This window comes from Boleophthalmus pectinirostris, unplaced genomic scaffold, assembly GCF_026225935.1.
Source record: "Boleophthalmus pectinirostris isolate CB_2022bp ecotype Guang Dong unplaced genomic scaffold, ASM2622593v1 HiC_scaffold_12, whole genome shotgun sequence".
Taxonomy (NCBI): Eukaryota; Metazoa; Chordata; class Actinopteri; order Gobiiformes; family Gobiidae; genus Boleophthalmus; species Boleophthalmus pectinirostris.
In genome coordinates, this window is record NW_026571018.1 from 12904936 (window position 1) to 12930403 (window position 25468).

The 25468-nt window shown below is 39.2% G+C and overlaps 1 protein-coding gene across 3 annotated transcripts in view; it reads left to right on the forward strand.

Annotated features, from left to right (window-relative positions):
- The window catches only part of robo3 (roundabout, axon guidance receptor, homolog 3 (Drosophila)), a 213644-nt gene that overhangs the window by 113569 nt on the left and 74607 nt on the right, over window positions 1-25468 (forward strand). For all 3 annotated transcript variants that reach the window (XM_055148486.1, XM_055148487.1, XM_055148488.1), the window contains 2 exons: window positions 19414-19538; window positions 23538-23709. In XM_055148486.1, coding sequence (XP_055004461.1) covers window positions 19414-19538; window positions 23538-23709 — 297 coding nt within the window. The remainder of the gene's footprint in view (window positions 1-19413; window positions 19539-23537; window positions 23710-25468) is intronic.

A 25468-nucleotide genomic window follows, 5' to 3' on the forward strand; every position in this document is an offset into this window, starting at 1 on the left:
CAGTCGGCCTGTCCAGTAAGTATATCATTTCCATCTCATATTTGCATGTGTGTACGACAGATTCTTGACGCTCAAATACCATAAATACATCTGATCTGAATTTTTACTTTTCAGAGTACATTTCTAAACAGCATAGTTAGAAATATTTTTAATTAAAGTAACAGTACTCTTGGTTTTGGTTCTTCTTCTTCAAGTGACAAAAGCTTCATGTTGAATATTAAATGATTTGAACTTTTGTGTTTCTTTCACTTTAGATATAATGCTTTTCAATTTTTTGTGTCTGTCCTTTGAAAATACCCAACTTTGAACATTATTTTATGTTTTCTCCTTCAAGTTACTGTACATTAAAGGTGCACTGTGTAACTTTTTGGTTAGGCGTCCATCACCTTCTTGTTTCTACGGAAATGTCATGGCTCTGCCTGGTTTCACAGTATGACTTTAAACAGCTCTACCTTACATTTATTCAATTACAAGTGATTTTATAGCAAACAAAAACAAGTGAGCAGGGTTGCCTTTTCATAGATCTGACCTGTAACTTCGTCTGGTTTAGCCAGGCTGGTGCAAACTAATGCCTTCGCTCAATTTAATTTCTCTCCAGCGACTAGGTCAGGAATTGGAATACACTAGACGGTTCGCAAAAAAACCTCAGAAGTGCGAGTTTGGGCACCAGCCAATCAGCGAAGAGTCAAACATTCTGTATTGGCAAAGATTCCCAAGATCGAGGATTTAAAGCCGGAACAAAGAGAATGTTTGTTGAATTTTATCAAGGGGAAAGACGTTACTGCCCTTCTTCCTACGGGATTTGGGAAAAGCTTAAAATACCAGTTCCCCCCGCGGTACATTACATACGCCACGATACGCCAAATAGCAGTGGTTAAATAAAAAAAGTACCTGTCTATCGTCGAGCGAACAAATTCTAATGCTGCGAAGTCAGACGATTTCCACAAAGTGAAACCGGCAGATGAATCAGGCTAGGTCTGGTTTGGTCTCCATGAAAATAGAAAGGTTTAATACCATACTGTGAAACATTCCAGACAAATCAGTAACATCTCCATGGAGAAAAGCATTTCACAGAAATATATAAATCAGATGTCATGTCGCCTCAGTTATTCTTTAAGTTACTCTCACTTGTGTGGTAGTTTGTCCTCCAGTGTGGTCAATACGTTAGGAGTACTTTACAGACACCATGGCCATACATTGATAAGTCTCGTGCTGTGACAATTCAATTTCTTTCGCTCCGATGTCGTCAGTGGAGTCTGAGAAATGGGGCTTTGGCACTAGACCCCCCCCGGTGAAGTCTGCAGGCCTGAAATCGCCTCATTCAAGCTCCTTCGACAAGAGATTATTGCAGTTGCTTTTTGTGATGCCATTGTAGAAGTTTAAAACGTATTACTAAAGTTGTTATTTTGGTTTGGAATTAGATATTGATCGGTCTCATTTGAATTAATCTATGTACACAGTGAAAAAGAAACGTTATCTTTGTCATCTTTATCTTTGTCATCTTTTTTGTTGTAACAATAACCAAAATATCATGATATCGTATTGTCAAAGGTCTCGTGGGCTGTCACAATATATCAAATTACAACTTCTTTTCTTTAAATGCATTTTTTTATACTAGTAACAGCTAATAAACATGGGGAACTACAGATCCCATGATTCATTTCAGTGCAAACAACATGAAGAAACATATTTTTTTTGCTTAAATTCCGGGTAATGAATTTGACAGTAATGATTTGAAAGTCTTGTAAATGCAATAAATATCTACGATTCTGTTAGCTTCTCCAAAATATCGCAATAAATATCGTACTGTCAGACGCATATTGAGGTAATATCGTACCGGGAGATTTGGATATCATTACAACCCTAGTAATTAAGTAGATTAACTATGGTCAATTAGCCAGGTTGGAGCCACCTAGTGCCTCCGCTCAGTTTCATTTCTCTCCAGCGACTAGGTCAGGAATCAGAATACACTAGACAGTTTGCAAGAACCCCAGAAGTTGTCGGTGTCTGGGTCCCTTTTGTGGAACAGCACAACAGTAAACAAAACGGTCCAGATGAATGTAGACGAAACCATACATTCTGTGTTGGCAACGATTCCTGAGATCGAGGATTTAAAGCCGGAACAAAGAGAATGTTTGGTAAATTTTATCAAAGGGAAAGACGTCATTGCCCTTCTTCCTACGGGATTTGTTGCATTACATACGTCAGGACCAAACAGCAGCGATTGGTTAAATAAAAAAAAGTATCCGCCTACCGTTGAGCAAACAAATCCTAATGCTCCGAGGTCAGAGGGTTTCCATGAAGTGAAACCGGCTGATGAGTCAGGCTTATTCGTAAATTAGCGTTAGTAGTTAAACTTGATGTAACTTTCCTGGTTGTCTCCATGGGGATGTTATTATGTATTTATCTTGCATTTATTCAGTTGCAGGTATTTTATTGCTGAAAGATTACCTTGAAGAACATGCACTCGATTTGTGAGCAGAGTCGCTTCTCCACAGATCTTGATACTTTACTTAGATACTGATACCGCGGATGTCATTACCATTCCCTGGCGGTGAAGCTAACTGGAGGCACTGCTCTGTCTGAAGCTCTGTTACTCAAGTTAGACTTCAATCTGACTTCAGTCTGACTAAAACAAACCGGTTTGTTGGAAGCACACTAGTTGAGCTGTCAAACAAATCTGTCAGACACAATATTACATCATCAGCCGACAGTTTTTTTTTAGTCACTCTCACCTTTTTGTCGAAAATAAAACACCTGCTGTATTTTTCGTGACTTTTCAGACTACCTTAAAACTTTACGCTTCTGTTTGCATTGTCACAGCGCTGCGTCTTCATCTTTTAAGCATTTTTCTTTGACAGATCTGACGGGATGTGACGGAGCGGCAAAAATAGTTCAAAGCATTTTCCTGGAACGTGCAATTTAGGAAAACAAGCCGGTACGCACAGGTGTTTGGACTAGCGCACTAACAAGAGGCTAAAGATAGGCTAAATGATAGGCTAGGTTTTCTTTGTCTTGTATTTTATATTTTACCTGAGTACATCTGTGGTAGCGCGGCAGGCGTTTTCAGCTCTTCAGCCTGTCCCTGCGTTGCGTGGGCAGGTGCCATACACAGAGATGGAGCGACCCTTTTAAGCTTTGACACATGTACAAAAGGTTATGGGAGCATTATTGTCCATTAGTTGACTGGCGCAAAACCACACAGGCCGGTAGAAATATAATATCCATTGTCTCATACACTACCAGTCAAAATTGTCACTCTCTCATGCAATATTTTTTTAGATTTTTACTACTTTCTACATTTGATATACATACAGAAGACATCAGAAGTGTATTTTATTACTAAATCCTCAAATTACCCATTTTTTACTTTGTAGGAAAATAATAAGTGAAGTTTTTTTGTTGTTGTTGTTTTGTTTTGTTTTGTTTTTTCTTTACTAAATAATTCCAAATAGACAAATAGTATATATGGTCAAACACACCCTCTCCTCTCCTCTTTTACTACTTTCTACATTTGATATACATACAGAAGACATCAAATATATGAAGTATATTTTAAAACCAAATCCTCAAATTACCCCTTTTTTGCTTTGCCAAAAAATATTTGGTTGAGTTATTTATTTATTTATTTTTCTGTACTAAATAATTCCAAATAAACAAGTAGTATGTTTGGTCATTTATGTTTTAACAGAACCAGTCAAACGTTTGGGCACACCCACTCCCTTCTTTTCATCAGGGATGTAACAATAATGAAGTATTGTGAGATCGTATCGTCAAAAATCTCACAATAATATCGTGGGCAGTCACAATATATCAAATCACAAGTTCCTTTGTGTAAATATATGATTTTATAGTAGCAACAGCTTATAAACATTGGGAACTACATTGATTCATTTCAGTGCAAACAACATGAAGTTATCTGTTTTTTACCTGAATTCTTTTGATTATGGTAGAATTTATTATCAGCCTCTTCAAAATATCGCAATAAATATCGTACCGTGAGATGCATATCGTGATAATATCGTACAGAGAGATTTGGATATCGTTACATTCCTCCCTATTCAGTGTTTTGTTTTGGTTTTTTTCTTACTACTTTTAACATTTTAGATACTTACAGAAGACATCAAATATATGAAGCACGACATATCGAATTATTTCGTAAAGAAAATAAGTTACATAATTCTACCAGGCGACAGTAGCTCAGTTGGCAGAGTGTTTCTCCACTGATCCGGAGATTGGTGGTTCATATCCCGCTCTCGGCGTAAACATCGTTGGTTGAGCGGTCGGATTCACTGACCCACATGTTTCCGGTGGAATTCCAGATGACTGCTATTGTTGTGTCCTTGGGCAAGACACTTAACCCACCTCGCTTCCGGTTTGTGTGCACACTGGTGTTTGAGTGTGTGCGCAAATGGGTGAGTGATTCCTTGTTGTAAATCGCTTTGAGTGTTTTGAAGGTGGAAAAGCGCTGCATTAAAATGTGACCATTTACCATTGAAATATTTTTTGACAAAACAAAAGATACTTACTGCATATATTTGATGTCTTCTGTGTGTATATTAGGGCTGGGTATCGTTAAGAAGTGGCCGATATGATATGTACCTCGACACATAGGCCATGATACGATACAAATCTTATACAGTGCACTTCAAATTGATCTGGTATATTTTAAATCAGTACGCTACGATTCAATTAAACATAATGGCTAAATGATGGCTGTGATACTAAAAGTCTTTGTTAAACCACTTCTTGTGCAAAGTGAACATGAAAAACACCCATTTTAATCAGTTTTAAGTGATTTTAAGTTTCAATTTTAAAGAGTGAAAATGTCAAATGTGTCGCATAAACGAGTTTCCTTCCACTAAACAAGCAACAAAACTGTAGCACTGTAACAAAATTCTGTAAAATATACCAAAAAATACTCTTGGCGATATATCAACACAGCAGCACACAATATCGATACTGTATCATTGCATTAAATGACACGATATTCCGATATTTCATTATTTTTGATGTAGAAAGTCTTAAAATTTTAGATAAAAACATTGAGTGAGAGGTTGAGTTTAGACTGTTGACTTGTGGCATATGAGGTGGAAAAATTTTAATCACACACTCTTTTATGCAAGAAACCGCTAAAAGAAAGCTTTGAAAAAAGAAAAGTAGATTGATTTGATTGGCTTTGCGTCTCATGAGCACCAACTGTGAAATTAATTATGGCTTTTTTTCCCAACGTTTAAGCTTGAAGGTGGTTTACACAGAGCTGCCTTGTTACCAGAATTAATTGGCAATCTATTGAGGGAGGAATCATTTTAAAACAGTATTTCACAAAGCAATTTAAAGCCACTTATTGTTCCAGGCAAAAATGGCCAGTTGTAATTTTCTGTCATAGCGGTTGGTGGGGTGATTGCTGATTTGTGCTTTAAATTCCAGACTTGATTGATTGACAACAGTGGAAGTAAGGGGGGTCCCGCAGAAAGAGGGGCTTTAATCTGGGTCGGACCGCTCCCTTCAGCTCTAGAGTGTTTTCATTGTGTTACCGTTGCCCAAGTTTAATTTTGACAGTGATTTAAACTTTTAACCCACTTCTCTTTTCAAAGCAAACAGCAGGGCTCCTCTCGTTCTGAAATTATTTTTTGTAATTAGACTTTTTGGACAAATTGAAAACTTTGAAATTTGCAGGCTTCAAACTTGAGATGCATTTTAATAGTTTGAGAGTTAAAATTGTCAGTCTTGTCATGTTGAATGCCACCTGATGAAACGGAGGAAGCCAAAATATGCAGGATTATTTGAACAGTCTAGAAACAAATCAAAAGTGTTGTTTGTTTGTTTTTGGACAAGGAAACAACATTATAGCATGTTTAAAGGTACATTATGAAACTTTTCAGATGGTGTGGTCTGTCATTTTCATCTCTGAGAAACTGTTATTGCTTTGCCGTGAATGTCCCGCAGTATGGCATTAAATTTATCTATCTCCATGGAGACAACCAAGGCATGACATCAGGCCAAATTACATGGTTTTAAAAGGTGTTTTTTTTAGCATTATAAACATATAGTAATTGAATATATGCCTTTTTGGGTAATTCTCACGAAATGTCCTTCAAATATTTCAACAATTAAAGTGTAGCTCACAAAAATAAAATGTACATATTATCTCTTCATGGTCTTTTCTGGACATACAGTATTTTTATGTGAGAATAATAAATGCATTGTTTTTTTCTTCCGCTTTTAAGGGTCAATTTCTCATTACCACAACATGTCCACAAGTGAAATTTTGTGGTTTGGAAGTGAATTTTTTTTTTTAATTAAATATATTTACTATTAGTTGCAGTAATAAATAACAAGTAATTTGTAAGTTTAATTATAAGTTTTGAGCAAAAATCTGAAAAAAAAAAACATGCTTCCAAAACAAAGTGTCTCAGCCTCATCACTGTAAATGCAACGAGGAACAAAACATTTTAAGGACATTTCAGCCAAGAACAATATTGACCAAGGCACTCACGATGTCTACTGGTTCAACTGCTCTTCTTTTGTTGCTTTAAAGAAAAGGTGTGGAACATTTAAGGCAAAGCATCTCCATGGAGACAAGCAGGCGATGACACCAAGTCAAGTTGCATGGTATTTATAGGTGTTTTTTTAGCATTATAAAAATTATAAGTAATTGAAAATATGCTAGATACTTATGCCTTTGTGGGTGATTCTCATGAACTCAGACTTTTGACATGTATTCAGATATTTCAACAATTAAAGTACATCTCAAAATAAAATGTACATATTCAAAACATCTTTCCATGGTCTATTCTGTATCTGTACATACAGTATTTTTATGTATTAGTTGCAGTAATAAACAACATATACTTTGTCAGTGTAAGTTGCAACAAGGAACAACACATTTTAAGGACATTTCAGCCAAGAGCAATATTGGCCAAGTAAAAAATGCTAGATACTTTATGACTTTCTGGGTGATTCTCATGAAATCAGATTTTTGACATGTTTTCAAATATTTTAACAATTAAAGAATCTCACAAAATAAAATGTACATCTTTTAAAATATCTTTTTATGGTCTAATCTGGACATACAGTATTTTTAATGTGAGAAGAAACATCTCCATGGAGACAAGCAGATAGCAGATCAAAGTTACACTGTGTACCCTTAGAGGTTAAAAAAAAAAGAGTTAATTTAGCACAAAATTGAACCTTGAGGTGAGGAACATTGTTAGAAGAACACATGTTGCAGCAGCACAGTTGTTTTCTCACTCAGCGTGCAGCGTGCAGTCGGCTGGAGTCACTGTCATTGATAGACAGTGAGCGTGTAAGTGACAGTGGGGCTCTGTTGGAGGAGAAAGCTCGTGGTGCAGACACAACAGTCAAGTGATGTCTGTGGCAGCGTGAGAATGTCCCTGCTCAAACGCATATGTACGTGTGTGTGTGTGCTTGTGTGTACATGTGTGTGTGTGTGCGTGTGTGCAATGAACTGTCTCTCTCTGTGTGGGACTGTGGCAGCTGCCTGTCAAACCAGAGCCCCCGAGGAGTCAAGCAAATGTGCCCACCCCACTCGCCCCTCCCTTCCTCGTGTGTGTGTGTGTGTGTGTGTGTGGATGTAGCTGGATGAGTAGCTGTGATTTTGAGTGCCCATTGGGAGGCATGCTGTGTAGGTTGACAACGTTGGTGTCTTTATTACGCGATATCACAGATTTTTGGTTGCCAGACGACCGAGAGAGAGAGAGACTAACAGAAAAGATCACACAGTATACGACTCATTGATCGGCTTAATATTGGACTGGTGCTGTGAGGAACTATATGTAACTTTTTGGTTGGGGGTCCATCACCTGCTTGTGATTACTTTGCTTGAAATGTTCCACAGTGTGACATTAAACAGCTCTACTTTATATTTATTCAATTACAGGTGTTTTTTTTTACTCTAAAATATCTAGAAAAACAAACCTTTTGACTATGAGCCAGGTCGCCTCCCCACAGATCTGACATGTAACTTGGTCTGGTTTGGTGTCCATGAAGATAAAGTGTGAAACATTCCAGACAAAGCAATAACATCTCCTTGGAGAAAAGAATTTGACAGACCCTCCAACAGAAAAGTTATACAATGCACCCTTCAATTTGACAAACGTGACAATAGTCAAGGTTGACTGTGTTTTTCAACTAAAAAGTTAATTGTCACTATTATTTGGCCTTTTTGACATTAGAATATATATAAAAAAAATACATAATAGAACATTTTTAATAAATTTACTTGATGATTTTGAAATGAATTACATTGAGAAAGTCACAATACTGCAAAGATGTCAAGAGCATTGAAAGTGAAATAGACGTTTTATTTTATAGGATCTAACATCGTGAATTATATGAATTTTCTTTTTAATATATTACACATACTTTTATTGAAGGCTCATCTGAACCTAATGACCTCCCGATGACTAATTATGTTAAGTAAGGCAAGGAAAGGTAAAAGGAACATAAGTTCAAAGCTTTAAAAAACACTCCTCATAAATAGCCTTGAAAAACATCTTTATCAGGTAATAAAAATTATTGATGTTCAAGATTCATATAAACACTGTTTAAAAGTGTAAAAGCCGCCGTGTTCCAAATAGGAAGTGAGCATGGGGGCACTTCTGGCTACATCAACTCTGTTTCCAATTGACTTTACATTGAAAAATTGTCGCCCTCTCTCTGTAACTGCTGCAGTGAGCCTTGTCATTTTGGTCTTAAAGTGTTCGTATTAACCCTCTTTGCATGATCCTGGTGTTTTTAGCCTGCTATTTTGTCCATAAATACATTCCTATTCCTAATACGGACCTTGCTCCACATTCCCTCCTATAACTGCTAGTCTCGGTGAGCTTCATTTGACTGGAGCCGAACGTCCTGCACCAAATAGTTGCTGAAATGGGCAGATTTTAACGTTCTGGAATTATCCGGGTTTGTAGTTATTTCATATGGGCGGATCAGGTGAATCAAATGAACGATGAACGGGAGAGAAATACTTGACGCACGTCCAGGGCGTCCTTTGCCCTGGAAACAAGTGCCACTTCCCGGTCTTTTCCCAGAACGATGGACCCAGCTGAGAGAGTGACTTTAATGTATTTATTACATAAACCCATCAGCGCAGGACATCGGCTCGGCTGTTGTGCTCCTGGTTTAATCCTGGTTTAGACCTGGTTAAGTCCTGGTTTAGACCTTGTTTAGTCTTGGTTCAGTCCTGGTTTAGTCTTGGTTCAGTCCTGGTTTAGTCTTGGTTCAGTCCTGGTTTAGTCTTGGTTCAGTCCTGGTTTAGTCCTGCTGTAGACCTGGTCCAGTCCTGGTGTAGTCGTGGTGATCGGCTCCGTGGTTGCGGCGTGTATATATTTATAATCCGCTAATACCACGGCATAGGTTCAGTCCTGGTTTGTCCTGGACTATTGGGCTATCGGACTAATGGGCTGACAGGCAGTGGCGGGTGTGGCTTTAACTTTGAAATAATCAAACGGACGGGTGTGGTGCTGTACTGCGCGGGTCTCCAAAAATCAAAAATAGACCCGTGCAGGACTCTGAGCCACAATCACTTAGTCCACTTCTTTATACAGTTTAATAATTACAGTAGATATTGTCCCTTCGTCAACCAAACAAAAACTGCTTGCCTCATCTTGCCCCATTTCGGATAATTCTGCTTATTCAGTTCAACAAACCAAAACACAGTCTACAATACATTATAAATTGGAAATGACCTTCACTTACTGGATTTAGTGTACATTCCAATCTTGTAATACCATTATGTTTCGCTTATCCCCAAGTTTTGAATTGCCCTAAATATTGTTGTTTTCGCCGTCATCTTGTCCGTCCTCTATTGAGAATACATCTTTGTCTCTTCGGTCAGCACTTTCGGACAGTAGCCTTGACAGCAGAAACTCTCTCCCAAACTCCCCACCATCACCCGTCTTAATTCTTGTCCTCAAGCAAATAACTGCAATGACAAGCACAATCTTCCATCTGTCACCAGCGCAGTGAGACAGTCAAGAGCCTAAGCAACGTTAGCACCACCAGACTTCAACTTCCACTCAGCTAATCGCTAAAACGCAATGTCTATTTTTGACCGTCTTGGCATGTGGGCTAAGATGTGTGCTGTGTACTTTGGTAGATGAAATCTTAAGTCCAGGATGTTCCAGGATGCTTCAAAGTTTTCTGTTGTTCAAAATCAAAATCTGATGTTTTTCATTGTTGAATTTTCATTTTAGGAGTAGTAGTAGGAGTAGTAGGAGTAGTAGTAGTAGTAGTAGGAGTAGTAGTAGTAGTCGGAGGAGTAGGAGTAGTAGTAGGAGTAGGAATAGTAGTAGTAGTAGTAGGACTAGAAGCAGTAGAAGTAGTAGAAGTAGCAATAGTAGGAGTAGTAGTAGGAATAGTAGTAGTAGCAATAGTAATAGAAGTAGGAGTAGTAGGAGCAGGAGCAGTAGTAGCAGGGGTAGTAGGAGCAGTAGGAGTAGTAGGAGGAGTAGGAGTAATAGTAGGAATAGTAGTAGTAGGAATAGTAGTAGTAGCAATAGTAATAGGAGTAGTAGTAGGAGCAGTAGGAGTTTGAGTAGTAGTAGCAGAGGTAGTAGGAGTAGTAGTAGTAGGAGGAGGAGGAGGAGGAGGAGTAGGACTAGTAGTAGGAATAGGAGTCATAGTAGTAGTAATAGGAGGAGGAGGAGGAATAGAAGTAGTAGTTATAGTTGGAGTTGCAGTAGTGGTTGTAGTAGTATGAGTAGTAGTAGTAGGAGGAGTAGTAGTTGGAGTAGGAATAGAAGTAGTAGTTATAGTTGAAGTTAGGGTAGTAGTTGTAGTAGTTGTTGTAGTTGTACGAGTAGGAGTAGAGTAGGAGTCGTAGTTGTAGGAGTAGTAGTTATAGTTGGAGTTGAACTAAGACTAGTAGTAGGAGTAGTAGTAGTAAAAGATATAGTTGCCGTTGTTTTTCTCTCCTTTAAAAAATCTTGAATATTATAGTTGCCGTGACACTTTCCCTGCTAAATGAATTACCAATTTACTCTTTCTATATTGTTCATTCATAAAACACATTTTACAGTGTTGGAAAAGCCTGAGTAAACGTCCATATTACACATTTAAAATATTGAACAGTCTAATAGTCACTGTGACACTTCGCTTGCTAATTCCTGTCATGTATTTTTCAGCCCTCCCTGTTCGATCCGCTCGTTTTTTTTGTTTCGTTTTTTTCCCCGCTGCCCTAAATCTGCCGCTCCGTCGCGCCGACTGTGTGCCCATTACCGCTAATTATTTATTGCAGCCCGGGGCGCGTGAGTCTCTGTCATGGTCCCGCCCCCCTCACCCCGCTTTGCCTCACTTCAAATCAAACAGCGTTATTCTCACTAGACCAGACTAGGGCCTCTTGTCAAACACCAAAAGCGGCACTAGAAACAAATGTCTCCCTAGCACTAAATCTGGGTCGAACCAGTTTGGAAAAAAAGGCCATTTTGAAAGTAATTTTTAGAATTTATGTTTTGTTTATTTGAATAGAGACAAATACACAAACATAGATTAACAATGCAGTAATCTGATGCAGTTTATAGCCAAGGCTACTTCGCAACACCAGTCCCCAGAAGAGCTTTTAAAAGGAGCGGGGTTGTTGGATGAAAACGCAATAAATACAGTAATCAAAATATCACAAATTCGCAGACTCACATTTCCCTTTTTCTCATTCCCCTCCCTCTTTTGATCGGCGTACGTGGTGTTTTACTGATACAGCGGATTCTCCCCTTACATAAGTCGTGGATGTTACTTATCGTTTCGTAAATATTTCAATAGTTGCATCAGGCTTGTCAAGCAGCCGGTCTCTGCCTCATCAAAAATCCTGGTTAGACATATGAGCTTTAGCCTTAGCCTTAGCCTTAGCTTGGCGTTGCTAGCTCGTGACCTCTTTAGACCCCTCCAGCCGTGATTTATCCCAGTTTTGACACATGGATGGCCCCCCCTGCTGGGCAAAGGCCTCTTAGAGTGTGTTTGTAGTGTTAGCAGTGGAAATCAGGTTTAAGATGTGTTTTAGTGACTCTTGTTTGACAGATGTGTGATACGCGGCTGCACATGGACCTGGGCAGTAGCTAATGGAACTATAGAACTACATTATATTTTTACTGTAACTGGTTTGGATTACACAGTGTTGAAATAAAATACAAAAAATGGAGTTGTGAACTTCGCCATTAGGTGAAATCTGCGAAGTAGTCAACTTTATATTTTACAATTATTATCTGTTTTAAGTCTGTAAAACCCCTCACCACACATTTTATACACTTTTCTCTCCTTCTTAAAACTTATTGCTGCTGTCGTCCTTATGTTATTTTCCTTCTTCCTTATGTAATGAACCGAAGATTGATTTATTCCGTAATGGAGCCTTACAGCGCAGAGTCCTGCACGGGTCCATTTTTGGAGACTCGCACCCACGCAGTACAGCACCGCACCCGCCCATTAACCCGAGATTATATCAAACATTTGCACTGCATACGCCACAGACTGAACCAAGACCAAACCAGGACTAACCCAGGACTAACCTCGGACTGATTCCAGGACTGAAGAGGAGAACTAAACCAGGACTGACCTTGAACTAAAACAGGAGTAAACCAGGACTAAACCAGAACTGAAACAGGACTTACTGTCGGGACGGGCTTGGAGGTGACTGATGGAGAGCTCCACACCTCACGGAGGTAAACGCGGCAATTGCCCAATCGCGTACAAGATTAGTCCTGGTTTAGATCTGGTTTAGTCCTGACCCACCCATGTGTAATTACTACCCGCCTGTAATACACAATACGCATTCATATGCTATAAAAATAAAAAAAAAAACACAAAAAAAAATCAACAGCATGAAACAGCGAGACCGCGAAAGGTGAACCACAATATAGCCAGGGACGACTGCAGTAGTGGAATGATATATATTATAGTACCACAATCAAAAAGTTACATAGTACATCTTTAAACTCTTGAAACTTGCCAATTACCCAATCCAATAACCACTAAACATACATCAGTTTTTTACAGTTTTAGTAGAATCTCCTACTGCCCATTGCATCAAACTTGAAGTAAGAAAATCACAACTGCAACCTTGAATGCAGCTGTATTTTAAAATGTTCTTAAATAATACATATGAATCTTATCAACATGGAATTTATAGTTTCTTAAAGATTGTTTATACATATTTGATTGCTTTTACCGTTTTGAAGTTGCTGAAGAAGATCATTCGTCATCAATTATTTACCTACAAAATTACATTTCTCTCACCTCAGCTTAACAGAGTTTAGTGCTCTGACTCTGCACATTTTTTTCAGTCCCCTGTGATATTTTATCCTTATTAAGCAGCCATACTTGTTTTCATATGGGCGGACCATGCGTGTCCCTGATTGGCTAATCCGCCCCTCAATCACACCCATCTGAAAACACAGAGACTCACCAGTGACCAGACGCACATCTTCGCAAGGTATTGAAGAAGTGCGTATTCTCGATCCCAGGCAAGCCATCCCCCTTTTTGCTGACTGTCTGGTACCCAAACATGGCGTGCAGTTAAATCAGTAAAGTTCAAAGTGCTGACCCGCTCCTGGTCTCATCACCTCCGCTGTGTTTATCATAGGCTGTTTGCACCTCATTTATACAGTCCATCAAAGCACAGTAAACCTGGGAGAAATCTAGCGCACTTTACAAGCTCGCACTGTCAGCACGCCTTCTTTGTAGCGTAATTACTCCACGTTGACAAATTGAAGTTTCATGCACTGCAGGAACTAAAAGCAATGAACCCACTTTAAAGAGGCCGCCATTGTAATTCATCATCATAATAACGCATCAACTTTATATGGCAGAGTACACAAGGGGCTCTATGCCACGAGATGCAAGGAAGTATTACTACAGGCAAATGTGGAGTACAGGTTATAGCAGTTACTCAATAATGTATTTGGGCTGTGGGCATTGAAGTCACATAAGATTAATTTTGCTACAAATATTCGTTCACAATATAGAGCAGTGCTGTTCTACATGTATGTGTATGGTGGAAGTTTAGTAGTTAAAATAGGTTAAAACACCTGTCAAAAAGTTTTAAGATTGTATGAAAACTCAAGAAATAATACAAAATTGATTTAAAGAGCACATTTTCAGAAGCCTGTGATCAATACAAGCGTTCATGGTCCTGAAAATGACTTCAGAGCCGGTGCAACCATTAGGCAAAAGTAGTCGGCTACCGAGGGCCCCCAAACCTGGAGGGGCCCCCAACCAATTGCCCTCAGTGCCACTAATGGCGGAGGCCTCAGAGCAATTAGATTTGATTAAATGAGAGTAGTTTACTTTTAAACAATAATCATAAGAAAAGTAAAAATAAGCATATGTAATGGATGTAAACAAAAATAGCAACAAAAAAAAAACAACCTACTTTCAGTTCTGGTTATCTAGTAGGCAACCTAAATAATAAAACAGGTTTCCAATCCACCATAATTCAAATAAATAGAGATGTGCATATCTCAAGAACAATGGGGAAAAACAGACAGTAAATATGTTAACACATAAAAAATATGTATATAAAAAATAAAATGGTGCATTATAGTGTGGGCCCCAAACTCAAGTTCGCCTAGGGCCCTCAAATTTCTAACTCCGCCACTGCATGACTTACTGAAAAACTGTTGGCTAATGCTGCCTAGTGGTGATGGGGGAATGGAGCCTCATGAAGCATTGACACCTCAGTCGCAATATTGTCTCAAATGGTTCAACGTGTCTGAGGCCTTGGAGAAACACTGACCTCTAGTGGACAAATTTAACCATTGGCACACAGGTGTCTCAGCATCAGTGAAGTATTGTTAGTGTAAGACAATACTTGTGTGCAGAGCTACACCGTACCAAACAACAACAACAATAATAATCATGATTTTAAATAATATGTAAAGAGCAACATAAATAGCTGCTGTAAATAAGAAAATAGGTGTTACCTTGTTAGGTGGAATTAGATCAAAGTGATCCCAAACCATGGATCACTTTTTTCCACTTGTAGATGCCATCGAAAATGAAACAAATGCCAAAAGTCGCCAAAATCACCACTAACGTCACACAATACTCCTCACTACCCAACATTTTTAAGAAATATTGGTGCATCTTTTATACTGTAGCAGTTTAGCGCTTGTCAAACCACGGAAGTGCGCTGAACACTCTGAAGCACTCTGAACCAATCGCAGAGCAGAACATTCGCTGAGCCAATGAAACGCTTCGATACACTGAAGTGATTGACACACAGAGTGAAGCAGTAGGGGGAGGGACCGACACTTCGACACTTTGGTCACAAGCTGCAGATCCGCAGTGTTTCGGAGCAATTTGTTTCAGAAAGAACGAGACGTGCTCCGGAGCTCCGTTTCATTTGCCCATCACTACTACCTAACTTTTGACTGTAATTGTGTGTTTATCAGCAAATCAGCTCACTAGTCAGTTCTTTGTGGTCAGATTGTGTTAAAATAACAGTCTTACAACGCTTCAGACGGAGCAGTGCCTCCAGTTAGCAACCTACCCCGAGGGAATATTGACAACATCAGCTTCAAAGTGTCAATTGTCTTTGTAAGTAATTAGCATTAGCATTTTCAACACATTAGCGGTAGCGTTAGTCATGGTGTTTGGTTCCTCTAATTTCCATTCGCGTTCATGGCTTAAAATGGTTGTACCTGATTTTCATCCACGTAATTGAGAATTGAGAATGTCTCAGAATCAGTATGTAAGCCGTTAACATGCTAGTTGTTGTCATTGCAGTGAGTAATTAGGATGCTAGGATTGCGGTTGTGTGAATTTTACATCTTTTAAAACTGTAAAAATCAGGTACTGCATAATTAATGGAGACTGTATTTCATTTGCAACTTGCAGACTACACATGAAAACCAACTTCCTCTTTTGATTCATGTTTTAAAGTCAGTCAGAGTAACTCCAAATACGAAGACAAACTTACATTTATTCATAGGTTAGCTTCGTGCTGTGTTGCGATGCTTAATTGGCTAACTTTTGCAGTTTCGTAACAGCAGGCCGTAGCAAACATTCGAAGCTATTGTTCATTCATTCTTTGTTGCGTGATCAGATATAGTTATACTTTAAATTCTACCTTTTCGTGGTACTCTTTGACCATTTTGACGTAAACTTTGGGTTTTAATGAGCTTTCCAACGCAGCATAATCAAAGCTTTTCACAAACACGTGCGTCCTTGTATGACTCATCTCCACTTCGGTTCGTCAACTCCTTCTCCTCCCTCTCCATCGTCTCTCCACGCAAAACGAGACCGGAGCAGAGTGAAGAAGCCACGAGATCAGCTGGGAAGTTGAGAAATCAATTAGGACTAGAGGAGAGAAGGAGGAGGAGGAGAGGAAGAGGAGGAAGGGTCATTATGTATTCGACCCCCCCTGTCAGGAGCAAAGCTGTCATTGCCACCGATCGATACCACGTCAAAGAGATGCAAGCTCACATAGGGATAAGCAGAGAAGGCTCCACATAGTTGCCCTCACAAGATGCATGTGGCTATACGCTGACCTATAAACCTGGATACATCCTCTGGTAGGCTATAGGCGAGCAGCTGGCCTTTGAGAGTATGTGGGAGATTGATTGCAAGGGTCTAAAGATGAAACTGCACGGTTCTATAGTCAAAGAATTAAAGGTTACCGGATGTAGCTATAAAAAGATAGTGATAAACAACAACCGGATTGCATAGTGTTAATAAAGCTCTATTATGTAGCTTTTACCTGTTTGTCTCTTATGGAGATGATATTGTTTTGGTCTGAGTGTGCCTAGTGGCTCCGCTCAATTTCATTTCTCTCCAGCAACTAGGTCAGGAATCGGAATACACTAGATGTTTTGCAAGAACTTCGGAAGTTGTAGACCGTGCACCAGCCAATCAGTGAAGAACTGTGAAGCCATGACGTCAAACTCAAGTGCCTGTCTGGGTCCATTTTGTGGTACAGCACAACAGTAAACAAAGCGGTCGAGATGGTTGTAGACGAACATAGACATTCTGTGTTGGCAACAATTCCCGAGATCGAGGATTTAAAGCCGGAACAAAGAGAATGTTTGATGAATTTTATCAAGGGGAAAGATGTTATTGCCCTTCTTCCTACGGGATTTGGTGTAATACATATGTCACAACCAAATAGCAGCGATTGGTCAAATAAAAAAGTACCCACCTACCGTCGAGCGAACAAATCCTAATGCTGCGAGGTCAGACGGTTTCCACGAAGTGAAACCAGCTGATGAATCAGGCTAACCACATCCTGCTTCTCTGCTTCTTTGCCTGGAATGTTCCACATTAAAGTTAAAATGATCAGTCTTCAGGGAGACAAGCAGGTGAAAAATGATGTTTATGTTTAGTACCATACAAAGGAAGAAAAAAAGTTACAGAGTGCATCTTTAATTGCTCATAGTTCTTAAATAAAGTTTTAGTGAAAATACCCAGGCTGAATAAGGAGCCCACGTTTGTTTTGGTGCTCAACTTAAAGTCAATGACCCCTCTCCACATTACGCAGACGGTTTAGCAGGCTGCGGCTAAGTGGGGGCTAACACTGTTTCTCGACTCCATCAGTTCTTAACGCGCTCTGAGCCGGGGTTATGACTGGAGGAATAAATCATGGCCAATCTGACAGAGAGTTTAGAACGTCAAGAGGAGCGCGCCTGTCTATCCGTGAAGTTGGTTTCTCAATTAACACAGTAATGAACAGGCTTTACAGAGGAGAAAGTGAGTCAGGGCTCAGTGGCAGCTGATAACTGCTGAAAAATCACCAGCTGTTAGAAGAGTTAACCCTGTGACTGCTGGGTACAATGTGAAATTACAACAAAATGACTACGAAGATGTAAAGTAAGATAGTCTATTAGACGCTATAGTGGAAAAATAATGAATCAAAATAAAGAAACAAATAAAAAAGAACATTTATTTAAAGACTAGCTGTGTTTTATATGACTGGTTTTCAAATGGCGTCATAAAATTATATAGGCCAATAATATTTAATACAGATGAGGTGCAGCAGAATTAATAAAGTTAAAGGTCCAATATCACACAAAATTGACTCTTGTGAGCTTTAAGCCCTGTTATAATGTTATTAACTCATCAAAAACATACCCGGATTTGTGTTTTGTTTTGTTTGTCTGTCTGCATTTCTCAAAATGCAGTGTTCCACCTTGTGATGTCATGTAGTGGTAGTTTTCAAGATAACAGCTAGCCTTTTACCTTTTGTTTCGTAGACTTTGGAAATTCTAGGGCTGAAATTATCCAAGTGATTCTAGTGAAGGTGTGCGGAGTTTAAAAAAAAAAGAGTGGCGCACTTGCTGTATCACCACATGACATCACAAGGTGGAACAGAGTGTTTTCAGTTTGAGAGATGAACACGGTCTAAATATGCAGGATATTTGTGCTAAACATGTGTGAATGAAACAAAGCACAACTCCAGGTATGTTAGAGATATTTTAAAGACATTTTTGACATACTGGCATACTTTGGTAGCCTGTTTAATCAGCCGGTTTCACTTGTGGAAACCGTCTGACCTCGCAGCATTCGGATTTGTTTGCACGATGGTAGAAGGGGTACTTTTTTATTTAACCAATCACTGCAGTTTGGTTGTGACATATGTAATGCGCCAAATCCCGCAGGAAGAAGGGCAATAATGTCTTTCCCCTTGATAAAATTCTCTTTGTTCTGACTTTAAACCCTCGGGAATCCTTGCTAACACAGAATGTATGTCTTCGTCTACATCCATCTCGACCGCTTCGTTTACTGCTGTACCACAAAAGGGACTCAGACAGGAGCTTGAGTTTGATGTCATCGCTTCACAGCTCTTCGCTGATTGACCGGTGCACAGTCTACAACTTCTGGGGTTTTTGTGGACCGTCTAGTGTATTCCGATTCCTGACCTAGTCGCTGGAGAGAAATGAAATTGAGTGGAGGCACTAGGTGGCTCCAGCCTGACTAGTTCATGGTACCTGGTGGTAGAAATAACATTAAGGACACCAGTAGCTCAGAGTGTTTCGTCCTCTGATCTGAAGGTTGGCAGTTCCAATCTCGCTCTCAACATAAAACATAATTGGTTGGTGGTTGATGTAAAGCGTCTTGAAGATGGAAAAGCGCTATATAAAAAGTGACCCTTTACCATTACTGTTTAATGTTTCTCCCTTGTTACTTCAAATCTACGTCCTTCATGCTCCTCTGTGTCGGTGCTCGGTGAAATTAATCAATACATTGCACATCTAATACCTAATTTGAATTTCTTTTGCGTACTTTCTATAGTCCACCATTTGCAGCCCCCTTCTGTACCTTCAGCAGTGATTATCCAGAGCTTAAAGCCCTCACTGTCAGCCCTGCCTCTGTACCACTGTATTAAAGTCACTCACATCATGGCATTAGACTTGCTCTATAGTCCCTTGGTCTCATAAGGATTTCTCTTTGTTTTTCTCCGCACAGTGCCGCCTCAGATCGTGATTCGGCCCCGGGACCAGATCACAGCCCCAGGACGCACCGTAACCTTCCTCTGCGGGACAAAGGGCAACCCACCGCCGGCTGTGTTCTGGCAAAGAGAAGGCAGTCAGGTAAGAAGAGGCTCAGAGCTTTGGAAATGCACCAATATGTTTTTTTTTTGTTTTTTTTGGGGGGGGGTGTCTGTTTTACAAAGGATTAGAACAAAATTACGAGTGCTACATAAAAGGAAGCAATATAGTTTTAATTAGCTTTAAAGGTGCACTGCGTTACCTTTCTAGTGGTCTGATGTCTCCATGGAAATGTTATTGCTTTGTCTAGAATGTTCCACAGTATACATTAAACCTACGTATCACCAGGGAGACAAGCAGGTTACAGTATTACGCTACATTACAATTCAGTTAGAGATATATTTATAGCAGGAATTATTGTATTTTTGAGCAATAGAGACACCCATAATGAACAAATGCTTGATGGAAATGTTTAAAGTCATACCATGGAACATTCCCAGCAAAGCAAGACAAGCAGGTGGTGTACTCTCCGCCAGAAAATATCCCTGCAGGGCTACCATATGAAGGATAAGATAGATAGTTGTGATTATTTTGAGGAGTTTTATTACATCTCATTTTTCACATACTTTTTCGCCGATTTCTCGTCTTAAATTGTAACACTCTTAGCAATTGCATTTCGCTAAGAGCAGCTTTCAAGGCTACTGTACTTAAGCACCATACTTAGAATAAAAAAGAGTCTGAAAGTTTCATGTTACCATAGAGATAAAAAAAGGAAATATAGTCTTATTGCTATGACAACAGTTGCACTTTCTTATCATTCTGAAACCCATCGACAGGGAAAATAAAGGTATTCACTACTTAGCTTCAAGTTAGCATTTGTTTTTGTTTTTTTTCTTTTTACTGAGCAGGAGTACATTGCGGTCTTAACACTGCAGAACATAACAAATCCTAAAATAGAATAAATAAATAATGCCACCCTGGAAAGTTCATGACATCATGTTTTCCTCAGCAGTCACTTTTAAAATAGCACACTTGACATAAGCGTCCTAACATGTGATACAAAGAATCCTGCTTTCTCTCACTCCCCGCTAGCGTTAACATCTGTCGTCGGTTAGCTGTTATCAGCAGCCACGTCTCTTCACGTTGGTTAATGGTTTATGAAATCATCTGCATAGGAGGGGTGATGCTAACTGTAAGCACTGCTCTATCTGTGGCTTGTTAGACTTTAATCTGGGCTTTATTCCGCCGCCTATTCCGACTCTATGCCTCTATTTAGACATGCCGGTTTTCCAAGACTTTTTAGTATAGCTATTCCGACACGTCCTTTTTTTTAATTTATTTTGAAAGAGTTGCGATAGTCTATTCAGGAGCGGCTCTCGATGTTCTTCGATGTTCTTAATCTCAGCAACTATGAAGTCACACACAAAGCCGACATGGCCAGTTTCATCATGATAAATATTTGCACTACAGACACTTTGGCACTTTGGCATTTTAAAACTATCACATTAATAATATTCGTGTCGGAAAAGCGGAATGTTTGAAAAATCATAAAGTGCCTCTACTATACCTCTACTACTATGTTTATGGCGCTACTCTGACAATTAGGCTACGTTCAGACTGCAGCCTGAAGTGACTGAAATATGATTTTTTGGCACCTATGTGGCCTGTCTCTGATTTTTTAAATGACAGTCTGACCGACACAGATACGATTTTTTTTCAAATGCGACCCAGACCACTTGGATATGTGCTCCTAAAACTCATCCATATCCAATCTTTTGACATGCGACTTCAGTCTGAACGGTCAGGTCACATTCATCCCACCTACACATCAGGCTCAGAGTCTAGTCAATGGAGGGAAAACGAGGTTAGTGGGGATTTGGGGGGATCGCTGTATTCAGGACAAATTGGAGGGGTCTTATTGGAACCGGGTGTTTTTGAAATGATTGACAAAGAAATGAACGAGTGCGGCTACAGGCGTCTTGGCTCCAATATCAACGAAAAATAAAGAGCCTGTGAGCCAAATACAAGGAGGCTAAAGACTCAAACAAACAAAGTGGCCGTGGACATGTAACCTGTCCATTTTACCAAGAACTGGACTGTATTTGCAAGACCAGCTCAGCGTTTAGGCGACTTCCATAAACACTGAGCTCGCTCGCAGTGTGTGATGTCGTCGTGTCCTCCAATGCACATGCCGGACACTTTTGGGGCGTTTAAAGTTCACACTGGAGATCACATACAAGTGGCATTTAATTGGAAATGTGAACGACCTTGCAAAAGAATCGGATTTCACAAAAAAAATCTGAATTGAGCATTAAGCCCTGCAGTCTGAACGTAGCCTTAGACGTCAATGTCTAAATAGCGACATGCCGGAACAGCAGCATGTAACCAGTTTTCAGTTCGTCACTTTCACCTTTTTGTTTAAAATCAGACTGGAGTTGTATTTTTTCTTGAGTTTTATACATTTTTTGACAGTGTTTACTAATGAGTGCACTGTGTCACCATGGTAACTATTGAACATTCCCCTATAGATACGCATGTAGAACCCCCCCAGCATGATGTCACTGCAAAGTATCAGTGTATATTTTACCCAAGGGTCCTTATCTAGTCATAGCGCTTTATTTAAATATATTTTTTAGCGCTTGGACATTACTATATCTGTGTGTATAGTTTCTATCCAACAACAACAAACGATAGAATGTACAGAAAGAGTTGGCGCTAACTGTGTGGGCGCCTCTAGCTTGGCTCTTAGGTGTAGTGTAGATTAAAAGGACTCGAGGAAGAGAAAGCAGAGGAGTAGGGGCCCTTACGCTGCCTATATGAGTGGAGGACAGAGATAAGGCCAAAGAATGGTTTGCGCTAATGTGTGGGAAGCATGTTGGATATGATAGCGGGTTTTTTTAGCGAGCATATTTCACGTTGACAAATGGAAAAGTGGGATTTTGAAGGGTCATTATCTAATAACGACTGCCAGGCTTATCATATCTACAGTGAAGCATGCTAGCCAGTCCCCCTCTCTGGCGCAGTAATATTCATTTGTCATGCTAAGTACCTCGTAAGTAATCCTAAGGCGTTTCATGTAATAAATACCGCTTTACAATGTACATTTGGTGTAATGGAACGAATAATATCTGGGTAATGTTGCGTGCTACGCCATTTGTTTTCAGTTTTAATGCAAATAGGAACCCAAGTAGCGCTAATAAACGTATTTTACTGCAGACGTATTATATAATCTTTTCAGACGTGAGACTGTTTGCACCATAGAAGCTGTCTTAATTAAAAACACCATTCCCCTTTGATGCTCTCCACTCAGAGTTCAGTTCTTTTATGGGGAAAACACGCATTATTTTCAAGGACAGACATAGCACATCTTGTTGTAGACCACTTTCAAACCAGTGTTTATATCACCGTACTCAATGTAATCTAATTTACTTACAAGGAGGCTTTGAAGCAGAAAATGGCAAAGTTTATGCCATGACACTATAGGCAGGAAAACATGGTACTTATACTAATGTAACGTGAGATGGGAAGGATACTTTCCTATTTTATTTACAGAAAACTGAACACTAAGTTTGAAATGTGTATGTACTTTGTTATATGGTCCGATCTTTCACGTTGAGTTATGTCATAGCGTAAATAAATTAGTTTCAAATATTCCAAATACCATTAAATGAAAGGGCTTCTATACGATTTGTTTCCATATATTTTGGTAAAATGTGTCTTGCCCCAGTACAGATAATCAGGAAGTGTCCTCTTAGCGTGCTAGTTGTTAGTTTTACTATGACGGCAAAATCCATTCTGGTCTCTCAAAGTTCTAAAACACTTCTGACTATTTCAAACCTTTGAAAATGATCTACAATTGTGTTTTAAGACAGTAATAATCAGGTACAGTGCCTAGTGGTGATTTGTGAGAATAAAACAGGAGTGGTTTAATTCTAAGTCTAATTACAGATGGTGACTTTAAAAAGCGTTTCAGAGGATACAGTTACTTATAAGTATTCTGAATGTGTATTATCAGGTCATAAGTATTTTAGTTACTTCCCAGCACTGAATATAATCTTTTTTTCCATGCTGACTCATTTCCATGTGTGTTTTCTTTGGCAGATTTTGCTGTTCCCAGTCCAAGAGGCAGCCCCGGCCAGTCGCTTTTCCGTGTCTCTTACCGGTGAGCTGACCATCACCGATGTCCAGGTGGAAGACTCCGGGTACTACATCTGCCAAGCCATCAGCGTGGCCGGCAGCATCCTCACCAAGGCTCTGCTCGAAGTAGAGAGTGGTAAGTGGATAGTTATGTTTTAGTGTGTGTAGGGACAGTCCCATATGGATTTAATGTATTTTCTGAGCTGGTATCCAATATTTCCTTACTTCTGTGGCTGATAATCGGTAATATTTGCTGATATCAGTGCTTCAATTGTATGTTACGTTTTGTAAAAATAATAACAAAATGTGTTAATTGAGACTAGGACTGGGTATCATTAAGAAGTTGCTGATATGATATGATACATACCCCGATACATAGGCCACAATACGATACATATCTCGAAACAATGCACTTTCGGTTCGATACATTTCAAATTGATTCAATACGGTTCAATAAAAAATAATGGCTAAATCATGGCTGTGATACTAAAAGTCTTTATGCACAAGAAGTGGTTTAACAAACAAGTTTCCTAACAAGCAACAAAACTGTAGCGCTGTAACAAAATAATTTAGTAAAATACACCAAAAAATACTCTTGGCGTTATATCGATACAGCAACCCATGATATCGAAACAGTATTATCACATTAAATTATACGATATATTGATATTTTGATATTTTTGCACACCCCTACTCTTTGTCTAATTGGGACTATACAATAATTAGTTGCATGATTATGTAAACAAAGCTAAATATTGACAAAATTTTCAATATCAGATCCATACCGATATCTGGAAAGCCCTCTGATACACCGTTATTAGAGCTGATATACCTATTGCCCATCCTTACATCTTTGTAGTAGGGATGCACCTATTCAGCGTTTTCAGTTCAGATACTTATGTCAAAACTGTGGCTTTAAGAATATCAGATATTAATCAATACCAGTGTAGAGACAGAAAATGCCTTTTTCCCCCTAAAAAACACAGTTATACTAGTTGTACTAATTACAAAACTGACCCAGTTGTGTTATGCAATTGTTATTTATGCAACAAATAACAACTAAAGTGCTTTGTATGAATTCAAATTGAGGCTTTATGAGATATTCTAGGATAAAATCAGCTTGTAAATTTGTCTCATTACATCCAATTAAAGTCCCAAACATGGCTGAATCGATATCATGGGACCGATACTCAATTTAATTTTCTTGGATCTGCACTAATATTCGATACCAGTATCAGTATCAGTGCTTCCCTATTTTGTACATTCAATATTGTAATTTGCAATGGAACACAACATGAGGCCTTTTCATACTGTAATTTTATTGCTTGTATTGGAAACAAGTAATAAAAATACACAGTTTTTATGGCTCACTCAGACCACCTAACCTCACACAACCCAAAACAACCACCCCAAATCCCCCCAAGTATTCCCCTCATCGCCAATCATGAAATTACAACCTCCCAGCTCAGCGGCGTCTCTCACATCGCTAAAATGCCCTAACCCACACGTGTTACCAAAATGAATTCCCAAAAATCTTTTCAAATCCGAGTGAAATTAAAACACACTTCCCCCAAATGAGCAAACAGCAGGCGTTCTTATCCGATGTAATCAAAAGGGACGACTGGTGATGGTGCTATGCAAATAAGTCTACCCGTAACATATGCCGAGTGCACCGCCCCCTCCCCCTTCTGGAGTAAACAGGGATTTGCTTTTAATTTCTCACATTTGCGCTTAGCTCCTGATACCGCCGCGTGTTGTCTTATACAGTGAGCGCATACAAATGAGCTGGGGCCGCTTCAGTGCTAAGCTAGTGTGAAATATTAAGAATTTGCCTCGTCACTTATGTTTATGTAATTACGACTCTAAAGGAAAACATGTTAATTGTGTTTAATTCT